Source organism: Zonotrichia leucophrys, chromosome 21 (genome assembly GCF_028769735.1).
Source record: "Zonotrichia leucophrys gambelii isolate GWCS_2022_RI chromosome 21, RI_Zleu_2.0, whole genome shotgun sequence".
In the NCBI taxonomy this organism is placed as follows: Eukaryota; Metazoa; Chordata; class Aves; order Passeriformes; family Passerellidae; genus Zonotrichia; species Zonotrichia leucophrys.
In genome coordinates this window covers 7,517,638-7,542,621 of record NC_088190.1, presented here as the reverse complement: position 1 = coordinate 7,542,621, position 24,984 = coordinate 7,517,638, and the positions used below count along the sequence as shown (strand labels likewise).

General features: G+C 47.5%; 1 protein-coding gene and 1 non-coding gene across 2 annotated transcripts; one reads left to right on the top strand and one right to left on the bottom strand.

The window, feature by feature from the left end:
- The first annotated feature begins 33 nt into the window (after positions 1-33).
- LACTBL1 (lactamase beta like 1) lies at positions 34-17,064 on the top strand. Its single transcript, XM_064730870.1, is given in 7 exon segments — positions 34-78; positions 3,280-3,424; positions 5,172-5,281; positions 8,263-8,420; positions 10,183-10,430; positions 13,530-13,635; positions 16,062-17,064. Coding segments are annotated over 7 exon segments (1,791 nt in total). The 3' UTR covers positions 17,041-17,064.
- On the bottom strand, positions 9,672-9,745 carry TRNAN-GUU (transfer RNA asparagine (anticodon GUU)). The gene has a single exon. It is a non-coding gene; the product is annotated as a tRNA-Asn (tRNA).
- Positions 17,065-24,984: the final 7,920 nt, after the last annotated feature.

The window sequence follows — 24,984 nt, the reverse complement described above, 5'->3', positions numbered from 1 at the left end:
GCCCTTTATTTGTGGGGACCAGCAGCACAGGGGATGAGAAGAACCTCCTGAGCAGCCATGGAGGGGTTACAGCTGCGGGTAAGGATGCCCTCATGCACCTCCCACTATCCTTCAGAGTGCCTGGCAGAGAAGGCGGGAGAAATCTCAGCTCCATCTCTGTTCTGTGGGCCTGGGAGCTGGGAATGACTCCCTTGTGTGTCGCTGTGGGAGAACTGCAGGAGGCTGTTCAGGATTAAGCCCAGAGAGTGCCTGAGCTCCCAGCTTAGCTCTCTCCGTGTCCCCTCCCCGTGAGCAGCTCCCCAGGCTGGCTGGAGGCACTCCTGGACCGGCCCTCTCCTGCTTAATCGCCTCCTGTTCAGATGTCAGGAGGAGATGAAGCTGCTATAAATAGACGGTGAAGCCCTCCTGGTTTCAGCTGTGATTCACACACATGGCACAGAAGCATTAGGAAGAATTAACATCCAATCTCTCAGGCACTTTCCTGTGCAAATGCCATGCTGTCCCTGTCACTTAAGCTCCTTTCCCAGGGGAGATCAGCAGCACTCTCTAGAGGGCCTGGATGGGCCAAATGGATGGGGAAAGCCAGAGCAGGACTCCTGGGAAGATAAACCTGGAGCGGGACCCGTGGGGAGAGAAAGGGGGCTGCTCCAGCCGGTGCCAGAGCAGCGCCTGCCCCTGAGGCAGAGCTGCCTTTGGGAGATGCCCAGGGCTCCTGCTGCCCCCTGCCCGGGCTGAGGCTGGCCAGGATGGGGCTGCTCAAGTGCCCACACGCCTGGAGGAAGGACAGCAGCCTTTGGGACTGAGGCAGCTCCTGGAGGTGGTACGTGAGGGGCTGGGGGGGTTTCTGGCTCTCCCTAATCCCTGCTGAGCTGTGCCTTGGCCGAGCAACCCTGGTGGGGCAGGACTGTGACCTGGGTGGTCCAATGGGAATCCCCAGTTTTTCTCCCCATCCTAATTTTGAAAAGCTCGGGGGAAAAGAATGTATCCTGCTGCTAGGCTGTCCCCATGGGAAGCTGTGTGTGCTCATTCCTGCAAGTGTTTGCATTCATTTGCATGTGTTTAAGTGCTCGGTGTCCCCCTCCCCCTGCCTTGCTGTGTCTGTGCTGTGAGCTGTGACAGTCACAGAGACACAGAGTCAGGGGGAAACCAGAGGAAGGTAAGACCAGACAGGTCCTGGAGTGGGAATTGTGAGGAGGGCTTATGGGGATCTATCCATCTGCTTGCCTGACAGTCTCCCAGGTGCTGGGAATAAGTGGTATTTTCCCTGGAAAGTAGTTTGGGTGGAGGAATATTCCTCACACATTCAGGTATCTGATGTCCCATCAATAAGGGAGATCCATATCTCTAATCCTGGTATTTCCAGGGTTTCTTTGCATTCCCACCAGATCGCAGGGCAGAGAAGGAAAAAATCCTTTCAGGGCACTCATGATCCACATGAAGTAAAGGGGAGTTTGGACAGAAGGATAAGTTTGACTAAAAGATGAGCTCAAAGTTGGTATCTTTGTGTCCTCAGTTAGTGGCCCAGGGAGTCTGGAGTCCATGAGATGAGGAATATAGTCTTCTCACCTTGTTCTTTGGCACTCAGGAAGCAGGGCTTCTCAGTGAAGCAAGGAAAGAGGCAGGAAAATGGTCAGAGGAACTGAAAATTGGAGGAGGAATAAATGTTATTAAGACGGGACTAAACCCAAGGAAGCCATCCATGAGTACTCCAGAGCAGACGGCCCTGTCCCACTCCTTGCTGCAGGAAAACAGCTCTGGGTGACATCCTGGAACACACACTGAGCCACAGTGTGAGGGGATTAAAGAGATCTCAGCACAGGCTTTTCCTTGGGTGATGGAATCTCCTGCCTGCTAAGGCTCTGAAGGAGGTTGTTATATCCAAACAAGAATGGGATTGGTGTCAGGATGGAATTCCCCTATTTAGAAACAAGGCTGGAATAGGGACGTGGAGCGCTCAGGCAGGCTCAGGTGTGACTGGGTCTGCAGGCATCTGCACCGTCTTAAGCCATCCTTGAATTTTAATTATGTTATGGAAGAACCTAACATAAGCTGCTTTCAGAAATTCCCATAGGAATGCCTGACCAGGCTGAAGGTTTTCAGGAAAAAATTATGATATATTTCTGTTATTATGCAGAAAGTGGAACTGCAACTCAGAGTTCCAGTGAAGGCTGGAAAGCCCAGCTGGATCCACAGAACCATGTGCGAGCCTGGGAGAGGCTCTGCAGATTCCCTGGCTGTGAGTGACAAGGCTCAGTTGGTTTGCAGAAGCTTTTGCATGAGCTATCCTGTATCTCCAAAACAGGGGGGGAAAAAGGCTGTGTGGGAATCTAAAGGGAATATTTCAATCTGTCTATCCTACAAGTGAGTCCAGACAACCTGAAACAGCATAGGAATGTGGAGCATATTGGATGCAAATGGCAGGCCATATGTTTTATAACATTAATTGCCAAACTTTCAAAAGCACCCTCCTGACCTCCTGCAGGCAGTGAAGGAGCACAGCTCAGGCTCAGGCACCTCCTCATTTGTCATCTGTTCCTTGTTTTTCTTCAACATTGATCTGGTTCTCTCACCAACCTGGATGGTCTCCAGTGTTGTGAGAGCTGCACACACTCAAATATCAGGCAGTTTTCCAAAACATGGCATCTGTAAATGCCAAGCTTACAGATGGTACGTGATAGAATGGGATTTACAGGCACAACAGAGAAGGGTAAGGGCAGCACAGAGTGAAAAATTCCATCATTCATCTAGAAAAGCTGGATCTGCTCAGATGGTCTGGCTGGTGATGGCCATGAACAGATGCTGGACTCTGGAAAAAGGGGCTGGAAAGATATCCAGGAATAAGTCATGGTGATTGAGAAGGGAGGAAGTGAGAGCTGTAACTGAGACTCCTGCCAGGCTGAGATGATGAGCTTCACCTGCAGGGAGGGGAGAAGGCAGAAGGAGTAGTTGGTGTTCCACAAGAACCACCAAGGGGAAGAGAGTTAATGGCTCATAGAGCTCACTGAAAGCCAGGAAGTAATTTCTGGTTCCAGTTACCCCAACAGGGTCTGGTCTGCCCTGCACTGGCTCAGCAATGTTACCAAAATTATCCCAGAATGGTTTGGGTTGAAGAGACCTTAAAGCTCATCCCATTCCACCCCCTGCCATGGGCAGGGACGGTTCCACCAGACCAGGTGAGTCCTGTCCCTGCAGCAGCCTTGTTCTCCAGCACAGGGGCCTCTCTCCCAGCTGACACAGCAGGTGTTTTCTCTCTCCTAGCCCATTGCTTTTCCATTCCAGCAGGCACCCTGCAGCCGGAGCTTCCTCAAGCTCACTGCCATGGAGCTGAAGTGGATCCATGTCTTGGTCGTGTTCCTCCTCCTGCTGTCCGTGGCCATGACCGGCTGCTTCCTGTGGCAGTACAGCCTCCCCAAGGTGGAGCCCAGTGAGTAGGGGGTTTAGCCTTGGTCATGGTGTGCCACAGAGATTTGGAAGACTAATAAAAGCTTTCTTCCCAAAGATCACTTCCCCAAACAGAGATTTCCCCAGAGGGCAATAAGGCAAGGCCACAGAGGAGGTGAAGGCTGGGTCGATAGAGGCACCACATCACTCTGCTGCGGTTCAAAGAAGCTCCATCACTACTAGCCTAGGTTTGGATAACTGCTAAGGAGGCATTTTATTTTAGATTCTTTATCTTTTATTTTTCCTGTTGTTACTCCAGTTAGTTACTCCAGTTTAGGTTTGCTCTCTTTCCTGTTCCCCAAATCTTTGCCCTGGCTTAAGCCTTCTGGTTCACACTAGAATTCATGGAATCACAGAATCATAGAAAGGTTTGTGCTGGATGGACCTTAAAGCCCATTCTGTTCCACCCCTGCCATGGCAGGGACACCTTTCACTGCCCCAGGCTGCTCCAAATCCCATCCAGCCTGGCCTTGGACACTTCCAGGGATCCAGGGGCAGCCACAGCTGCTCTGGGCACCCTGTGCCAGGGCCTCAGCATCCCCCCTCACAGCCAGGAATCCCTTCCCAATATCCCATCCATCCCTGCCCTCTGGCAGTGGGAAGCCATTCCCCCTTGTCCTGTCACTCCATCCCTTGTCCCAGGTCCCTCTCCTGGAGCGCCTTTAGGGCCTGGGAGGGACTCTAAAATCTCCCTGGAGCCTTCTCTCTCCAGAAGAACACCCCCAACTCTCCCAGACTGGCTCCAGACGGGCTCCAGCCCATGGACCATCTCCATGGCCTCCTCTGTTGATTATAGGAAACTCAACTGATCCACTCAAGGCACTGCATGCACAAGGATTAAATATACACAGTGTCAGTGGATCAGAGTTTTAAGTAGCTGAAAGGTGTCATAAAATCCACGATGAAGGTGCTAGAAGTATTTCAGAGACCAAGGGTTGAGAAGGTTTCAAATCACACATTTTTATCTCAGAGTACCAGACTGCCTGCAGGCTGTGTGTATCCATGCCTGTCCATCTCCAAGATTTCCATTTCTCTCCTTATCCCAATTTCTTATGCTTCATGTTCACCTGGTAAGCAAGAAGATGGCATTTTGTCCCAGCTGTCAGAGCAGGGTATCTGTATTTATGAACACCTTGGGATCAGCTGGGGAAATAGTGCCTCCAAGTAAGGGAGTTCCCATCTCTCTCAAAGTTTAAAAATCTTTGCTGGCCACAACAATTTAAGCTCTCTGTGGGATATGGAGGATGCAGCTGATTCAGGAGACGATGAAGTGGACGTGGGGCCTACCAAGTGTTGTAGTGCTGGATTTCAGGTGGCTCTCACAGGTCACTCCTGGCCCCATTTCTGAGGTCATCATACAGGGATGACTCTTTGTCACTGCTGTCCTGAACCCCAGTTCCTTTAGACATGGGCAGACCCTTCCAGGGGGCTAAACCCACTGCCAGGCACTCCAGAGTCTTCTGCAGGCCCAGTTCTTTACTGTGCCAGGTTGCAGAGTTGGTTGAAGCACATCCTGTGTCCATCCCATGTTGGAATAAGCAATAACAGGGCACAGTGCCCCTGCCAGCCCTGTTTACATCAGACAGAAATAACTCAGCCATGTCCTTTCCCTATGCAGAAATATCCCTTAAACAATGCAAGCAAGAAAACTCCTGGGGGCTGCTGGGTGAGGTTCAAGCTTGCCCTTGTGTCTGCTGAGGTCACCTATGTCACCCTGAACTGTTTTCCAGATCCATCCGTGATGGAGGTGAGGTCAGAAGCTGTGCAGATGTGTCCCCGCTATCCTGAGCCAGTGCCACTGGACCACCCCCTCCCCATCCTGAAGGAAGCACTGGAGAAGGTCTGTGGGGAGGAGGGAGCAGAGGGACACACAGCTCTGGGCTGCTTTTCTGCGGGGGAGATGGGGGATTTTGCCATCCTGGGGAAGGAGGTGGGGGAATTGAGGAAGGGAGAACATGCAAACCTAGGGATGGATGTGAGCTCCTTCAGGGAGCAGTTCTCTTGTCCAGAGGGTGAGCTGGGATGGACAAACATCACTTGTCCATCAGAAGGTATGGTGAGCTTCCATCTGCAAAAAATAATGGCTCTTTGCATCTGGTCCATTATTAGGCAGCCCTCATGTCTTGGAGAGTACCTGGCTCAGGTGCTCTCTGGTTCCAATTCATCAGCCAGGGCCACATTTTCTTTATTTTCTGGCTTTCCCCACAGCCCTGTTTAAAAATTAAAAAGACGCTTATACATAATTCCAGGGAAGGGAGTGGAGGGGAAGGGGAAGGGGAAAGGGAAGGGGAAGGGGAAGGGGAAGGGAAAGGGAAAGGGAAAGGGAAAGGGAAAGGGAAAGGGAAAGGGAAAGGGAAAGGGAAAGGGAAAGGGAAAGGGAAAGGGAAAGGGAAAGGGAAAGGGAAAGGGAAAGGGAAAGGGAAAGGGAAGGAAGGTCTGCATCTGTCTGGAAGAGGGTGTAATACACTGTCATGATATTCTCAGTATGAGATGGATCTGACATTTTAGCACTGCCTGAACTTCTGGCAGGCTTCATGAGCTCTGAGGAAATACTGCAGCATTGCTCTGATTGTCTGGACCATAAGAATAATCAGGCTCTGACAGGACATTCCCTATTTTTAGCCCCTCTCACATGCTCTCTCACTTGTCTCCTTCTCACAAGTAGAGGGCAATCAGCACTGTAAACAATATTCAATGTGCAAGTGAATCGGGGATTTATACTGTGAAAAAAATATGTTTTCTGTTGTATTTTATGTTACTTCTCTAATAATCCCTCCTATTTTATTTGCCTTTTTTATCTGCCTTAAGGCACTGAGAAAATGTTTCCATAGGAACATCCACCACAGCCCTGAGGTCCTGCTGCTGAGAGCTCAGGACCAGGTTTGGGCAGTTTCCCTGCACACACCTGGCTTTATCCACACTGAATTTCAATTCCCATCACTTCATATCCACTTTTATGATGTTTCTGCCTGTCTGCAGGTTCAGGCAGGTCTAAAGGTCAGACTCTGAGAAAAAGAGGACTTTGATTGTTGACATGAATCTTAGACTGACATGGGTTGGAAGAGACCTCACAGCTCACCCAGTGCCACCCCCTGCCATGGGCAGGGACACCTTCCACTGTCCCAGGGTGCTGCAATCCCCATCCAGCCTGGCCTTGGACACTTCCAGGGATCCAGGGGCACCCTGTGCCAGGGCCTGCCCACCCTCACAGGGAGTAATTTTTTCCCCAGTATCCCATCTAGCCCTGCCCTTTGGCTGTGGGAAGCCATTCCCCCTTGTCCTGGCACTCCATCCCTTGTCCAAAGTCCCTTTTCATGGTCTCCATGAGAGCAGAACCTTCTCAGGAGGTGCTGCGGCACCAGATGAACACACCTACAGATGTACCAGATAGGCCACTGGTCCATGGGGAGGGAGGGCAAAGGACCCTGACAGAAGGGCGGGACACAAGCTGGATGTTTCCACTTGCTGCTCTCAGTGCACTTCCCCTGGCCATTCAGTGAAGAGGTCCCAAGGACATGACTCAGTTTGGTTTTTCTTACCTCAAATTTTGGGTCTGTAAGTGCATTTCTTATGTCTTAACCATGGTGTGCAAAACAAAATGTGTGCCTGAAAATGCAAATGATATGTACAAGATGATGACATAGCTTTGAAAAAGTCCCAAAAGGACAAGACTGATGGATTCTGCTTGCAGGAGGTGGCTGCAGAGCTGATGAGGAGTTCTGTATAGCTCAGTGAAGAGTTCTGCATGGCCCTGACACAACAGGGAGCCAGTAGCAATCACAGCCCTTCAGCTGCTCAGAGCTGTTTCTCAGGTTGTGGTTTAAACAGAAGCCCGAGGGAAATAGTAAAAGAAAAAAAGTTTCTAGAAATTGGGAAAAGTAGACTTTAGAAGTAGAAAGAACAGAAAACTTAAAGTTAAGTTGAAGATGTAAAGTCTGAAAGTAGAAAATGTTAAAATTGTATAGCAAGCAAGGACATTAAACAATAGCTTGAATCTTAGGTTTGGTTAAGATAGACCTCAAGACTGTAGGAAAATATGTTTAGCAAAACAGAAGAAGGTTTTAAGCTCAGTAAATGGAGTATTGTGTATTGTTAATAGAAAGAAGACAAGCAAGCATTTTGTGAAGTAGGTGTATGTGTACTTTCAGTAATTGGCTGAAACAATTGTCTGTAAGCTTTAGCAATATGCTATTGGCTAGAAAGTTTTTGAAATGTTCTGTAACAAAGAAATCTTTGGTTGTTGCTGGCTGTATGTGAGCTTTGCCATCTTTGTATCGTCTCAGCCATGTAATGAGGCTGATGCTGCAAATAAAGCTCAAGGAACGTATCCCAGCAGTTCTGTCCCATTCGTGAATGAAAGAGAAAAATAATCACACCAACACAGAGCCTAAACTCCAAAGTGTTTCATGGCGTTGAAAGTGTCATGTGATATCTGAAAAGTGTCTTTGTTTCATACATCTTTGGCCCTAAAACACCAGTGTAAAGAACAGATGTGTGGAATGCAAATTAAAAAAGAAGAAATTGCAATTATTACATGTTGATATTTGGTTTTAATCATAAATATTACAAGCATAAGCACCACATTCATCTACACAATGGATATGTAGACTGAAAAAGAACACAGGATAATTCAACAGAAGCAATTCTAGAAGAAATACATAAACAGTTAAAATACTTTTTTTTCCAGAACACCATTCATAGGATCACTCTCAAGTGCTTGGGAGTGATGAGGGTGTGTGATCTGAGCCTTCTATTTCTTGGTACAGAGTGGATGCATTGTAAGACTTGTTCTGGGAGCTCATGGTTTCCCTCTCTCCCCAGGTGGACCAGATGCTGCGGCAGAAGATGCACAGCTCGGGGCTGCCGGCCATGTCGGCCATCGCCATCTACAACGACACCGTGCTCTGGACGGGCAACTTTGGCAAGAGGAACGCCTCCGACCCTGCCTCGGGGGCACCCAACGAGTACACCATCTACAGGTGAGGCTCCTGGCACAGAGTGAGAGCCAGGAGAGGGAACACACCTACGGAGAGCAGCTACCTCTTTATTTACAGGGACTCCCATGGCAGGGAGAAATTATGCGCCTGACTCCATGTTCTCAGAAGGCTAAGTTATTATTTTTTATGATACTATATTATATAAAAGAATACTAAACTAAACTATACTAAAGAGTACAGAAAGGATACTTACAGAAGGCTAAAAGATAATAATGAAACTCGTGACTCTCTCTCCAGAGTCTGACACAGTAATTGGCCAAAGAGTCAAAATAATTCACAGCAGAAACCAATGAAACAATCACCCGTTGGATAAACAATCTCCAACCACATTCCAAAGCAGCAAAACACAGGAGAAGCAAATGAGATAACATTGTTCTCCTTTTTCTCTGAGGCTTTTCAGCTTCCCAGGAGAAGAATCCTGGGCAAGGGGATTTTTCCAGAAAATGTGATGGTGACAGGTACCTGCAATAGAGACACCATCACAAACTGCAGGTCCATGCAGGAAACTCTGCTGGCTTATGCTGAAACTTTGTGGGACAAAGTGAATTCCCAGATTGTTATATGCTGGTAGCTTACTGAGTTACTTTGGATTTATTTATATATTTTTTTAATTTAATTATGACAATATTTTAAAATAGAATAGCAAAGACCCTTAAGAACCTGAAAACATATGGTTCCTTACATGGGAATGGCTTCATGTCCAGGGCACAAACCTGAAGACCAAGAGCTGGCACAGATTTGGAGAGCAGACAGGAGACAGTGCCACAGGATTCAAAAAAATAAGATTAAATGTTGGTTAAGGAAAAACTGATGTTTGGGATTAATATCTGCAGAGCACATAAAGCAGACCCATAAATTTATTTATTGTTCCAGTGAAGTCAAATTCATATTGGCCATTATTTTTTAGGTTAAGACAGAATAAAGCTCTTTATGTGTGCTAAAAACTAAAAACCAAGATGAAGGAAATGCTTTCTTCCTCTAAAGATCCATTTTCAGTGAATTGTTACTGTGTTATTTAAGAAACATGGGCTGCACTCTGACTAGAAAATTTTGTCCTCAGAATGAACAATTTTGGACCGTTTCAGCAGCTGTGACTATCTGTTTCTGCCCCAACCATATAATGGTAAAATGACCTTGCACTATTATTCCTCCACAACCATTGAATGATTTGGGTTGGAAGGGACACTCAGGGTCTGGTTCCAACCCCCTGCCACAGGGCAGGAGCCAGGGCCACGTCCCTGGGTGGGCTTGAACCACCAACCTTTCGGTTAACAGCCGAACGCGCTGACCGATTGCGCCACAGGGACAGCCTGGATGGATGCAAAAATTGTGGGAATCTGACATTTAGGGACAGTTTGGTAGTGCTGGGTAAATGGTCTAACTTAGTGATCTGAAAGGTCTTTTCCAACCTAAATGATTCTGTGATTTTAACATTAAAATTCCAGTAAACTGTGTGTTTATAGCATTTACTAACCAGTAATTTACAATTTATGTCATTTTATGAATGCCAAGTGAATAGAAAGAGATCAGCAGCGCACTGCACTGCTGGAGACATTCAGAGGTTATGTTGCAGTCTATAGAGATTCACATTTAAGGATATTAATTCAAACATCCTACCTGTGTTTTAGCCATTCCCTCTGGAATGAACAAAGGTGTAACACATAAAATCACAGTGATCTCTTCTTTCCTCTTAATTCACAAGCTTCTCAATGCTAAATTTCTCCAAATGTTTCTTCTCTAACAGAATTGCCAGTGTCTCCAAGATCTTCCCCACCATTATGTTGTACAAGATGTGGGAGGAAGGAAAAGTCACATCCCTTGATGACCCCTTGGAGCGTTATGCCCAGAATTTTGTTATCAAGAACCCTCTGGGGAGGCTCAAGGACTCAGAGCAGAGATACACAGCAGATGGCCTGGTGTTTCTGGAAAAAGGCTCAGTGCCCCTGAAGCCATCCCTGGTCACACTGCGCAGAATGGCCAGCCAGCTCTCAGGTGAGGCAGCTCCCTGAGTGTTCCTGGGCGTCTCTGCCCAGGAAAGATACCTCAGAGAGAGCAGACCATATTCCAGGAATAAAAAGGAGCTGCTGGGAGGCTGTTTCCCACCCTGGACCCTGCACTGTGCATTTCCCAGGGATCAGGCAGGGCTCTGGGAAGCAGGGTGTCAGCAGCATCATGAGTCCTCCAAGGGAACTCCTGTCCAGGACACCTGCCAGGAAAGGGCTGAGATGAGCAGGCTTTTTCCTCTGCAAGGTGAACACAGATTCCTTTCATGTGAACACAGATTCCTTTCTCCTCACTACCATGACCTGAAATCAGGTTCCAATTGCACAACAGTATTTTGTACTACAGACTTGAGCGCTCCCATTTTTCTGAGATGTAGAGTTGAGGGTCAAATCTCTTTGCTTTGAATAGAAAGACCTTGATTGCTGAGCTAAATTTAGCTGTCAGTGTGGTTCCTGATCCGGGATTCCTGAGCTATTTATAGCTTGGCATTTGCTGTCAGAGAAGTGTTAATCTGCTGCTACCTTTAGAATTGGGGAACTCATACATCAAGGGAGAAGGAGCTCACAGGACTAAGAACTTTACCCTTTCTCTGAAACAAAGCTGCTAATACTTGACTGAGGGATTACAAAATGTAATGGCCAGACTGTGCTGATATCATGTGTGTTATTTTTGTCAACCTCTGTAACACTTGCATTTTTCCTGATTGGAATAAATGCCCTAAAATTAGGACCCAAAATCAAAATAGCATGGCTGCAACTTGCAGGACCTCAGGATGGGGTACAGCATCATCTGAAGAAAGCCAATATGAAAATGAGGGCTCCCCAAAATGGAATGATACTGAAACCTGGAAAGAAGCAGAGAGACAACCCAAAGTGGCCAGTGGCCACATCCCTGCCCAGCCCCTCTCCCTGCAGACAAGGTGTGGCTCCATCCAGCCTAATGTTGTCTTCAGGGGCACCAGTTCTGCCTGGTCCCCTCTGACTATTCTGAGCACCTGAAGCTGCTCTGACTGCTCCTGTTACCCAGGGAGGTGTGATGTGCACCCCAGAAATGTTGTAAGGAGCATTAGTCAAAAGAGTAGCTGGTCGTGGCATAATTGCTTGTACTGTGCAGCCTTTCCATTGCTTCCATCACTGTGTTAGATTTGTGCCCCTGCTCAGCTCCTTTTATGCTCCTGTGTATTTTTGGATTTTAGAATGTGGCCCAAATTTCCCAGAGTACCCCTACAGGACACACCAACCCTTGGACCCTGACAATTCAGCAGAAGGAGGTGTACAGTTTCAAAATCCCAACTGCAAATCAAAGGAATGTTCCGGTTCCACTTTCTGTTAGCTGTGTGTCAAACCCCAAAAAGGAATAAGTTCTGCTTAGCACTGGGATCAAAGCCACTGCATGACACATTGTAAAGTGGGTTTCATCTAAATTCTTCCAGTGAAACTGATCTGTAATATATCCTCATTATCTGGTCTCTCCATTGCATATTACAGAAGTAACTCCAAAGGTTTTTCTCCTCAGCACTCGATGGGCCCATTGCTGGAGGGAAGCTCCAGCTTGTTAAGACTCTGATTTTCCAGTCCACACGAATGACAGGATGGGATGTGATTGTAAATTATTAACAACGTGCTTGTCACTTCAATTAGCAGCCCATGAGGTAGAAATCAATGACTCTGGGTTATATTATGCTCTGGTTTATCATTTCCAATGAACCTCAAGGAGACACTGCACTGCTGTCACAGAGCTGGGGAACTCTCCCACTGCTCCAATATTTTCTTTGCTGCCACTGGGACAAGTACATAATGAAGGAGCCCATTGTCCACTGGAAGATGTCAGTGCATCTCTTATCTGGTCGTGCAGCTGCACAAATGACCCCAGAGCAGGGGGCAGAACAGTGCTCTCACTCCAGCTCAAATGCCAAGTTCAGACCAGCTGAGAAAAATAAGTGTTGCTGCCAAAAAAGAATGGGGCTTCATTCAGCCTCACCAGGATGCAGGACAAGAGGAAAAGGCCTCAAGTTGTACCAAGGGATGCTTAGATCACATATTAGGAAACAAATTTTCAGAGGAAGGATTGTAAACATTGGCAAAGATTGCTCAGGGAAGTAGTGGAGTCACCATTCTGGATGGCATTAAAAAAATGTGAGAAGTGGCATTTGGGGACATGGGTTAATGGTGGAGAGGACAGTGCTGGGTTAATGGTTGGATTCCATGATCCTGGAGGGTTTTTCCAACCTTACTGAATCCATGATTAAGACATGGTCACTGAGCACATGTTTGTGAGTCATTTTTCTGTCAAAAACATACATTTCCCAATTTCCTCCCAAACATCCACATTGAAGCTCATTGCAAATGGCAGCAAGGATTCCATTCCAAAAGTGATCCAAATTCTGGCCTAGGCAAGCCATAGATCCTGTGCAGAGAAGCTGGGGATTAAAAAAGTACGACGAAAAATTTTAGGGAATCTGTGTTCAGTGAGAAAAGCAAAAGGAACTTGATATTTTATGCATTTAGAAACCCTGAATAATTAAAAGTGGTTACCTTGGTTTTTTCTATATTCAGAAACTCTGAATAAATGTTGCTAAAGATGAGGAGAAAGATAAAAATACTTTAGACCAAGCCTCGAGTTGTGCAGAGATGTTAGGCCCTCTGTGAAGTGTCAAGAATGAAATCCTGTTAAAAGGAGCTGTTACATTTGTAGTCCAGGGAATGCAGTCACGTGGAAATACAGGGATTTCTCAACACCCCATTTGCCCCTCTTTTCCAAACCATACTTGGGGATCCAGGAAAATTTCCATCATTCCTCAAGGCATTTTCACTGAGATGCAGCAGTCCAGAGTTGATGTTGGGGTTGGACCTATGTAAGGCAGAATCAGGAGCCCATGTCTGGATGCCATGTCCTTGATGCCATGTTGTGAAGTCAGGAGTCCATGCCTTGATGCCATGTCCTGCAGCCCAGCAGGAGCAGCTCCTTGCTGTGTTTCCACAGCTCTCGTGTCCACCACTGGTGCTTCCATTTTGCCATTGAACTTTGCCTTTGTTCTGTGCTCCCCAGAGGCATCATTTCCATGATTTCTCTCTTTGTGTGGCCCAGGTCTGCCCCGGAGGCTGCGATCCACCAGCCTGCTCTGGAAGGGCAGCACTCAGGACGCCCTCGCGCTGCTCAAGGACGACGTCCTGGTGGCCGACCCAGGAACCAGGTCAGACACATTCCTTTAGCAGCTTTTGGTCTGGATCAGGGTTCTCCACCCTCAGCCCCATCCCCAGCCTCCATGGCTGCTGGATAACGGCAGCTGTTCCCAAAGGGAGCTTCAGCCATCTCCCCACATGCCTGGCAGAGGCTGGGAAAAAAGACTGCTGGAGGTGTCAGCGTTTGGTTTGGTGTTTTAAGCCCAGATGAGCCAAATTAAACTGCCGTAGTTCACTTTATGAGTCTTAAATGATGCAGGTTTTAAAAAGTGGAAAGGTACTTTAATTTAAACAGTGTAAATCATCACAGGTTTCAGTTAAAATCGTGTCTGTGGTGAGTTGTGTGTCTCTAAATTATCAAAAAGGTCTCTGAATGCTTGTTTCAATTCCTATATCTTGTTAAAAGTCTGTTACGTGGGTTGCAAACACTGAAAAAATATCATGGATTCATAGAATCCCAGACTGATTTGGGTTGGAAGGGACCTTAAAGATCATTTTTTTCCAGCCCTGTGCCATGGGCAGGTACACCTTCCACTATCCCAGGTTGCTTCAAGCCCTGTCCAACCTGGCCTTGGACACTTCCCCACAGCCTTCAATAGGATCCAGTAGACAGCAGATGAGGGAAAGGATTCATACTAACTGGGAAGAAACTTTCTAAGACTGCAAAATTGTTTGGTAATTAATTACAGCCTGAAATAATTTACCCAGGATGGCTGAGGATCTGACACACACTTGTGCTAGTTCTGTCCCACGTCATGTAGGAGGCTACAACAGATATTCCTTCAAGGATTTTAGGATTTTAGTACCATCATCTTCTTTGGTATTTTTATCTTTATTGTAACTTATCTCTATTGGTATCTTTATTTTATGATCCCCATGAAGATAAATAAGGACATTCCCTCACAGTCTCTCAATACCTTATATTTAATTGATATGTTGGTAGTTTTCACTCTCTCTCCTTTTTCCTGGTTATGCTTCCCAGCTAACAGATTATTCTTCCCAAAGGAAGTTCACATTCACTGATACAGATGTTTTAACATATTTTTCTATTGTTGAAATTCAGCTCCATTTCAGATACCAGGTTTTACATACAGAATGTGATTGTTCTTAGGGTAAAAATATATATGCTCACCATGCTTTTATCCAGCTAAATGGGATGGAAAAGGTTGAAGTCGTACCAAATTTATGATCTAAATAGGTCTCAATGAGATGTGTGGTTTCACACAATTAAAAAAACCAACAGGGTTGAAAATTTAATGACTTTTGAAAATGTATTTTTAAAATAATGCCCCTTCATGTTTTCATGCCATTAAACTTCATTCAGTTCTGAAGACATAAATCACTTGATGGTTATTAAAGACTGGCGTACTCAAGTTTCTTTAATGATTCCACATTGCTGGATGCTGCTTTGTGGGCTTTTAAGTGCTCTTTAAGTGCTTTTACCATCTTAAGGTAGCTTAGGTATCTAAGTGATTATCCCATGGCAAATCCCCAAAGAGGTTTACCCAGGATTTTGAGACCTTTAAGGTGAGCACCTGGAACTCCCCACACTGCTCTTAAAAATAATGGATGGTGAACAATTATAAACAGCAAGTCAGGTTATGCAAATATAGAGGAGTTGTTTCTTTTCCATCTCCAGCTCTCTCTGTACATCAGGGTTAAACAGCTCTGCTGATGCTCCCGTAAAATATTTCTCTTTCTTGATTTAACAACAAATCATGGCAACAACATGCAGCTTTTCTTGCAGGAATCCATAAAATCAGAGTGTTTTGGGAAAGCTGCAAAAGGCAGGCTTCAGAGACAGCAGAGCTGTGATTAGAGCTAAGCAGAGCCATGAGACAGGTCAGCAGAAAAATTATGCACAAAGTAGAAAACTAAGGACAAGTAGAACAATGGTCTGTGTATTAACACTTGTCTAGAATAACTGCCTAAACTGCAGAAAAATATATCTAGCAAGATATTTGGTAGTTTTAAGCTTAATAATGGAGCTCTGTGTGTTGTGTTTTAAGGCTTACAAGCAGGTATCGTATTCAAAATAAGCAAGCATTGTTTTAACCACAGGTACATGTGCTTATAGTGGTTGGATAGAACTACTGTCATTGTGCTTTTGCTTGGTGTGATTGGTCAAAAAACTTTTAAAGTAAGTTGTAACATTAAGTTCTTGATCTGCTGCCTGGGATGTGAGCTGATGGCATCTTCCCATTGTCATAACGATGTATTGAGACATGCTGTAAAATAAAACAGCTCAAGGCACATTCCCAGCATTTCTGTCCTGTTCATGATTTGTACATAGCCCTCGGCCCATGATATTTCTCTGTCTCCCCTTCATCTGCCATTCCACAAAATGTGAATTTTTCCCTAAAGAAGAGAGACCCAGCCACTGATTTTGCATATCACTGATGAACAGCTGATCCCAATATATTCCCCTTCCTTCCAGATGCCACTACAGCAACCTGGCCTTCTCCCTGATGGCCCACGTGCTGGCTGAGCACGCGGCCGAAGGGCAGTACCAGCGCTGGATCTCAGAGAACATCCTGGAGCGCCTGGGCATGGAGGACACAGGGTTTGACATCACGGCGCCCGTCCGCTCCCAGATGGCCGTGGGCTTCTACGGCAGCCAGCAGCCAGCCCCGCTCTACGACCTGGGCTGGTACCGGCCCTCTGGCCAGATGTACTCCACGGCTGCCGACCTGGCCAAGCTGGCCATGGTCTTCCTGGGCACCTACCACCGCCGGCTGCTCGAGCCCGACACGGTGAAGACGATGCTGACACCCCTGCTCAAGTGCTCTGTGGAATACTTTGCTAACAAGACAGGCACGCCCTGGGAGATTAATGAGCAGTTGGGATATGATGTCATCAGGAAGGACGGGGACCTTGATGGTTACTCAGCAACCTTCTCTCTCATCCCCAAGCTCCGCCTGAGCTTCATTGTGCTGATGGCAGGGCCCAGACCGCAGGGTGGGGACATTGTGACTCAGACATACGAGTATCTCATCCCTGCCATGGAGACAGCGTTCAGAGAGGCTGACAAAAGCTTGGTTCCTCCTCCAAACCCAATCCCCTATGTTGGCTACTACACCTATTCCAACCTGACTTTCTATGAGATCAAGGTTGGAATTGGTGGGGTGCTCCTCATGCAGCAGTTTGGGCCTCATGTGGAAGAGCTGATCCCTGAAAAGTATCGGACAATCAAGCTCCACCACCTGGAAGATCGCGTTTTCCAAGTCGTTTTCGACAAGGAGTTCCCATGTGTTCTGCACCTGGGCTCTGCCTCCATCTCACTGGAGACACAGAATGGGCAGCTCTTTAACTTCTACCCCTTTGACCGCAAGGGTTTGTCCCCTGGCTTTGACGCCCCAGGGCTGAACACCTACAACGTGGTGCGTGTGCTGCGCAAGCCCGTGTTCTACAGCTAAACACTCCCTCCACTCCTGGGAGTTGGCTCCAAATCTGTGTCTTACCAGACTCTCCTGCCTCTGTGGCATTGTGGATGCCATTCAAAAGGGAAGGATGGAGGCAAATGACTCTTTTGCCAAACAAATCCTTCCCACTTTTAAGACTACTTTAATGACTTGTTGTTGGCCCCAGCAGTGCACAACAGGCCAGCTGGCACCTGGACACACCTGCAGAAAAAAGAAGTGGAAATGTGCTGGATGGATGTGCTTGGATGCCATAAAAAAAAGCCAGGCACTAAAGTGTCCACTCTAATATTGTCTGTTTGATGAACTACTGTGGTGATCAACTACTATCATCAAAGGGTTGAGAATTCCCTGGGTCTCTCAGAAAATGTCTCTTTATCAGTCCAAGGATTTTTCCAGGGCTTTTCAAGAGCCTCTCTATCACAAACAAGATCTCTTACATGGGTTTGCCAAAAGCATTATGTGCTAAAAAGTGGCACCAGACTGACACCAGGCCCTGCTTGGGATCCCTGGGGAGTGAGGGTCTGTTTCTCTTCTGGATCATAAACTTTGAAAAGTGCAGAGCAATGTGGTTCTGTCTTGGCTCCTTGGCTGGTCCTTCAAAGGATGTGGGAGCAGTGTAGGAGCTGAAGCTCACTGCTGGGTGAAGGGGCACAGGAACATAAGGTGGGATGTTGCAGCTGGAGTCAGCTCTGTAATGGTCTCAGTATCCAGGAAAGTGTGTGAGCATGGTGTGGAAATTCAGGAGTCATAGGAACCTTTCTGTGTGTTTTGGGCAGGATGTCTGCATGCAAACATACCCACTGGGTTTCTGCAGCTGGGAGTGAAGATCTGAGGGAAAGTGCATCAGCCTGGAGAGCACCACCTTGGTGACAGTGCCCCTGCACCTGCAGAGTCACTGGTGTATTTCATTATCCCTTCCTGTGCCATACCAAGGCAGGCAGGACAGGGAAATGGGACACACCAACCCCAGGCCATACTCCAGGTGTGGGCAGAGTGCCTGGCCCTGGAGGTGCTGGTGACAGTGGCTGAACATGAGCACAGGTGTGCCCAGGTGGCCAAGAAAACCAACAGCACCTGGCCTGTCCCAGCCATGGTGTGACCACAGGACCAGGGCAGTGATTGTCCCCTGTGCTGGGCACTGGTGAGGCCCCACCTCGAATCCTGGGTCAATTCTGGGCTCCTCATGACAGGAAAGACCCTGAGGGGCTGGAGTGTGTCCAGAGAAGGGAATGGAGCTGGGGAAGGGTGTGGCACACCAGGAGCAGCTGAGGGAGCTGGGAAGGGGCTCAGCCTGGAGAAAAGGAGGCTCAGGGGGACCTTGTGGCTCTGCACAGCTCCTGACAGGAGGGGACAGCCAGGGGGGTCGGGCTCTGCTCCAGGGAACAAGGGACAGACAATACAAGAGGAAGCACCCTCAAGTTGCACCAACAGAAGTGTAGGTTGGATATTTGGAAGTGTTTTTCTCAGAAAGAGTGTTGGAATTGGAACGGGGCAGTGGTAGAGCCACCATCTCTGGAGGTTCAAAAGATGTTTGCATGTGGCACCTGGGGTGATGTTTAGTGGTGGCCCTGGCACTGCTGGAGAAACAGTTGGACTCGATGACCTTGAAGTTCTCTGTTCCAGCCTCAGTAAATCAATGATTCTGTGCTGTCAATGGCCAACACCACCTCACTGTGATGGGGACAATGTCAGACACGAGGGCAGACAGGACCATCACAGCTTCACAGTCCTGGCTCCTCAATGCCTCTCCAAAATTAGGAAATGTTGTGGTTTCAGCCCCGGGTGGAGCTGAAATAAAAGCAAGCAGAGGAGCAGGGCAGGATAGTTCTGACCTTAAAGTGAATATCCAAACTGCAGGGCATGGCAGAGGCTGCACAGCAGGGAAATCCAGAGGGAAGTGTGACAGGGGCACTGCACAAGGTCTTATAGAAAATGTGCACAATCAAAGACCCTTTCAAGTGCATGTTCTGGTATGAAGTGTAGCCTCCTGCAGAGCAATATCCTGCTGCTGCTGGTCCACACAGACTCTTGGATGTCCCAGAGAGGAAGAGAAAAAAACCCTTTTCTCTGGTTCTCTCAGTGCTTTCACTCTGTGGGCTGTTCTTCAGCTTCAGTTTTGAATAAAGAGACCATCATTGAAGGCCCAGAAATTCTCTGCCTTTTCTCAGATAATTTCAGTTCCCTGATCAGCACCTGGAACCATGCAAACCTTGCCTTACAGAGCTGCTGCTGTGTTGGTTTCCTCTGGACTTTGTAGAAGATCACATCCCGTACCTTGTACAACGCCATGTGTCCAGTATTTAGTCTGGGCTATAGGAACAGCAATAAAACCTGTGGAAATGCCACTGTCCTGTGTGGTCACGCCCAGAGGGATGAGTGCAGGCACATTTGGTGCTGATTTCCTGAGCACAATATCACTGCCATGACACTCCTGACACAGCCAAGCCCATGGGATGGGATGTCTGATTGTATGATCCTGGAGTGGTCTAATTCTGGTTCTTTTGAGTGAGGGCTATGAGCCAGTGAGGAGCTGTCCTTCTTGCTTTGAAACAAAAGATGTGATTGTTTAGCCTCAAAAGCTTCCAAGAAAAATTAGGAGTTATATCCCATGTCACTCATTGGCCAAGAGAAAGCAACACACTGGACAACCTCCATCTGTGTGATGGAAAGCTGGGGATGTTTTAGTTTTCCATCAGAACTGCAGACACCAAGAAATATTTTCTAGTGAGTCACCCTCACACCTGTTCACCAGCTTTTGGGGGCTCTAATTCATTCTCATTTACAGCAAATCATGTTCTTTGCCACTCCTGAGTCAAATCCATTTCCTGAGCTGCAGCAAAGCTTATCTCACCAAAGCCTGGCTCACCCTGGGAAGGTGAACAGGAGCTCAGTGTGGGCAGGAGAACCCTTCCCTGGCACAGAGAGGGGAAAGGGGACCTGGAAAGATCTGTGCAGAGGATCTGGGAGAGGCCATGCATGGCAGACAGGAAAAGGTGGAGCTCTGGGGTAATCCACTCAGTCATGGAGAGCAGCCAGAGTCACAATCCTCAGTCCAAGCTCCTTTTTGTAACTTGGTGCCACAGGAGCATCCTGAGAAGAGCAGAACCTGCTCTGTCACCGGGAGGGAGGGGGATGACAGGGGTGACCTGACTCAATTAGCAGGTGTTTTACACCAGCTCTAACAGCTCTGTGTGAATTTGCCTTTTATTTTACTTGAACTTTTACAGAATCTAAGTTATCACTATGAATAATGTTTAAGGTTTTGTGTATGCTTGCTGCTGAATTTAAAAATATCCCACTGTTATTTCACCCATGTCAGAGACTGGCTCCACAATCCATACATCAAACATGCAAACTCTGCCCATCTGCTCACATTCCACTGATCTGTGCTTTAAAAAGTGACTCAATGTGTCTGCAACAGCCTATAGAAACACAGGACTTAAAAATGTTTTCAGAATTACTCATCAGGGAACCAAACAAATAGAAAATGCTTCATTAACATTCCCAGCATCAAAACCAGACAAAAACAAAATTCACTTTATTGGTTTAAGAGACCAAATTCTGCCCTAAGGAGCAGTAATGAAACCACATAATATTGTTATAGTGTCCCTTAAACTGTAGTTACTCTACAAGTTAAAAGACTCTGGACCACTAAGAATGAAAATAATCTGGCAAAATATAAACACCTACATCTCAGAACTTCAAACCCTTTGAACTCCTTTCTCGGTTAGTTTTAATGACTCCAGTCAGCAGAGTGGATTCCTCCATGTCAAAGGGTAAAATTGGGATAAATTGATGAATCACACTCTACAAATCCCCAGCCCCCAGCTGGCTGGGATGAACCCAGGCCCATCTGTCATGAGCACCTCTTCAGTTGGAAGGGAAACTCTTCCAGAACCTCTCTCAGGTAAGGACAAGTTCTCAACTTGCTCACCACCATTGCCCTGAAGACATGAGGGTCACAGATTAACAGCTCAAAACAAAACAAGGTGGTGCTTGTGCTCCCATTCTAACCTGACATTCCTTACGATGACTTCTTCCCCTTTGCAAGGACTCTGCCTTCAGGAGTATCAGCTCAGGTGAGGGTCACTCTCATATCTGATATACATTAAGGGATGGCTGTGCTCCCATTCTCTCTTGCAGCTACACCTCATTTATAAGGGCTTTGCTCCCATTCTCTTTTGCAGTTATGTCCCACTTATCCCCAGCCCTCATTGCTCCAAGCTCCCTGTCCCTCCAGCCCATGGAGCCCTCACCTTTCATCCCTTTTCTCTCAGAGCCTGAAGTAGAAATTCACATTATATCCCCCAAATTCACATTATCCACATTATCCACTCATTGTCCTGAAAAGCACTTTTCCTCAACATGCAGTGCTCTGGCACACCCACCCCTGCCCCTCATGGCTAATGAGCAAACTTGGTTTTAATGGTCCAGGTAGAATTATTGCACAGGCAGAGCTGAAATGCAGTTATATTACAGTCACCAGCACTAGCCAAGCTGACAAAAAATTATGAAAAAACAATAAAAGTAAATTGATGTTTCATGCCCAGAAACACTCAAAGACATAAAAACAGAAAGAAAAAAAAAATCTTTTTCCCCTGGGCAGGATTCCAGGCCCTTTTGCAGATACAAACAGGAATTGAGGGAATACAGCATAGGTGAATTATAGTCACAAGCTATCACTGAGATGGTGTGGGCAACCTGTAATTAAGGGTCTAATTATTTACCATGGACACTTGGGAGTCTCCCAGAGCTGCCCATTGTACACACAAAGGTTTCTGGTTTCATGGCATTTTGAGGGCTCTGGGCATTCACTCCACGCCAAGACACAAAGATTATCACAAATACACATCCGGACAGTCCTGCTGCTCCTCCAAACTTCTTGGGAGGAATTTGGGTGGAGTTTGTAAGTCTGAAGTGACCTGTGCCACCCTCTCCCAGGGATGTCACATAGTCCTTCTTGTGCCGTGCTCTGGGTGACAAGGTGGTGTCAGGTCATGGGTTGGACTCAATGATCTCAAAGGTCTTTTCCAACCTAATTGATTCTGGGATTCTGGCATCCTTGGAGTGTCTGTCTCTCACACTTCTCCATCATTCCCACTCTGCTCTCTTCAGCCCAGGGGCTGCCCAGTGCCACAGCACAGGGTAAGAATCTTCTCCCCCTCCTTCCCACTCGTGCTCTGTCTGCATCTGCTCTGGGCAGGTGCTGAGCCTCCCCTGGCAGCCATTCCCCATGCAGACCCAATTATCAGGATTGTGGGTTGGTGCCAGGTCTGCCTGGCAGAGTTCCTGTTTAGTTCCCAATTTATTCCTCCAAGGAGTGATACTTCTGCTAGGGATGGGCAGGCACATTTCATTTAATTTCAGCTCCACCTGAGCACTGTGGGTGAGATGTGAGAGCATCCTGCTGGCTAAAGGTTGTGGAAAAACATGGGAAGAGAGGAGTCAGCAGGAGGATGGAATGAGCACAAGAGGGAGCCGAATATAAAAATGTCCAGCCACAATTTCCAATCACTTTCAGCTAATTATCAGATATACTGATGAAGATGTAAGAAAAGCAGTTGATTAAATCAAAAATCTGAAAGATGGGAGCAAAGTGCTCCCAAACAGGCAATTGGAAAACATTTTTCCCTGCAGCCCCCAAACTGGAGGAAACAAGTTCTGCTGGGAAGGGCAGGTTAACTCCAGGGTGACAAATGGGCTGTTTCCCACAACTTGTGGAAGAAAGCTGCCACAGCTCCTCCTGCAGAGCTGGTAAAACTGGGGAAATATTCACCATTCCAGTGTCAGTTCTCTTGGCCAGAGTGTTTCGTTGCTGTTGGTTGGGTTCAGCCCCATCACTCCCAGAAATCTGCTGAGACCGTGTTTATTGTAAGAGATGAAGCCCCTCAGGGGTGTCACCCTCAGGGGTGTCACTCTGGGTCCCCTCCTGCCATTGCACCTCAGTGCCCTTCCCTGTGAGGATGCAGAAAAGCCTCTGATCACTTAACACCATGCAGGTTCCCTGGTGCCTGCCAGGAAATCTGGGACAAAGTGGGACACAAAATGTCTCTGGAACACCTCACACACTGATGGGAGTCACTGGCTGGAGGGTGGGACACACTGTGGGACACAGGGGAAGAGCATTTGAAGACTACACAAGTCTACAAATATTTAGAGGAGGTGGGGAAAAGACCAATCAAAGGGGCTTTGGAGAGCAACCAAGATGAAAAAATAAAGAGATAAGAAAATAAAAGGAGCCTCCAGCTTCTCTTTTGCTTGTCCAAGCTGGAAGATGTCAGATCTCAGTCTGAGCCTTCCTTGTGCCAGGTGATGCTACATGAAGTCCTGTATCTGCTGAGATGTCCTGACTGACTTGTGGGAGTCAGGAGGGGCTGGGCTTCATTGTGTTAATGGCCACTGTTTGCCATGACTGTAAATTCAAAAATGGGAGATGTCCCTAAAAAGGATGTGCACAGATTTTGGGATGGCTCCCAGGATGGCAACCTTCCTGGATGTTCACTGACAGATCTAGAGAATCTCAGCACATGGAATAGTTTTGGTGGGAAAATGTTGGGATCTCCAGCTGCTCAGAGTGACCCTGAGATGTGTTAGGAAGTCTCTTTTCCCAGCCTGGCGCTTGAAGAAGCAGTCAGAGCTCTTCGTTTCTTGGTCTCAAGGTTGTTTATTGTATCTTATCTATGATTCTTTCTCCTGCCTTGCTGAGGTCCATTCAGCAGGACAGTCCCAGGCACTCCACCTGCCCCCAGGGCAGTGTTATGTCTTTATACTAAAAACTACATGTACAATGTTTACAATTACTTCCCAATACCTATCACCTATGTTAGACATTGAGCTTCTACTCTAAACCATCACAGCAGAAGATGGAGGCCAAGAAGAAGAAGAATGAGAAAGGCTGGACATGCCCAGTTCCCTCCATCTTGCCCCTTGAACCCCCATTCTAGAAACCCCAAAATCTACTTTTCCACCCTGTGATAAATTCACTATTATTCTGCCTAAACTGTTGTGGCTTGCTGATCTTTATATAAGGTTGGTAATTTGCTCCATGGGTCATAATCAAACCCACAGGTGTTTTGGGCTCTGTGTCAGGGTCTCTGAGCCCCCTGGCAGGGGTCTTGGCTTCTCAGGACGGCCAGAGGGATGTTCTGGGTTCCCACAGGAAAGGACCTTAAAGCTCATCCAGTGCCACCCCTGCCATGGCCAGGGACAGCTCCCACTGTCCCAGGCTGCTCCCAGCCTCATCCAGCCTGGCCTTGGACATTTCCAGAGATGGGGCAGCCACAGCTGCTCTGGGCACCCTGTGCCAGGGCCTGCCCACCCTCACAGCCAGGAATTCCTCCCCAATGTCCCACCTAACCCTGCCCTCTGGCAGTGGGAGCCATTCCCCCTTGTCCTATACATGGAGGAGGATTTAATTAATCCAGAAGTCAGTGATTTCAGCATCAGGATTATTGTCTTTATCCTTTTCTTGCATGGGCTTGAAGGAAGCTCAGATAACACAACACCCATCTGTGCTGACACCCCACTCATGTCTGAAACAGAGTGAGGGAGGTTCCTGTGAGGTGGTTGGGTGTCCTCAGGGTGATGCCCTGCCCTGGGAGCTGTGCTGCTGCTGGCACAGAGCGGGAGCTCGTGTGGGGTGTGAGCTCAGGGCTCCCAGAGCAGGAGCAGCTTCAGGGAGTGCAGAAGCCCCTGAGGAGCTGGGGTGAGAAGGAATCTGAGCCGAGCCCACAGTGGAGATTCACAGGCACCATGGAGTGCTCCTGCCCAAGTGCAGCTGGGATTTAATCTGCTGCTCCAATAGTCTGGAACACGAGCAGGATGGAAGCAAGCCAGGCCACGCTGCATGTCCTGGAAGCCACCCAGGGCTCCCTGGTGCAGAAACAAATGCTCAAAACAGTCATGGGTGCAATCAGCAGATCCCCCTCACGCAAGGGC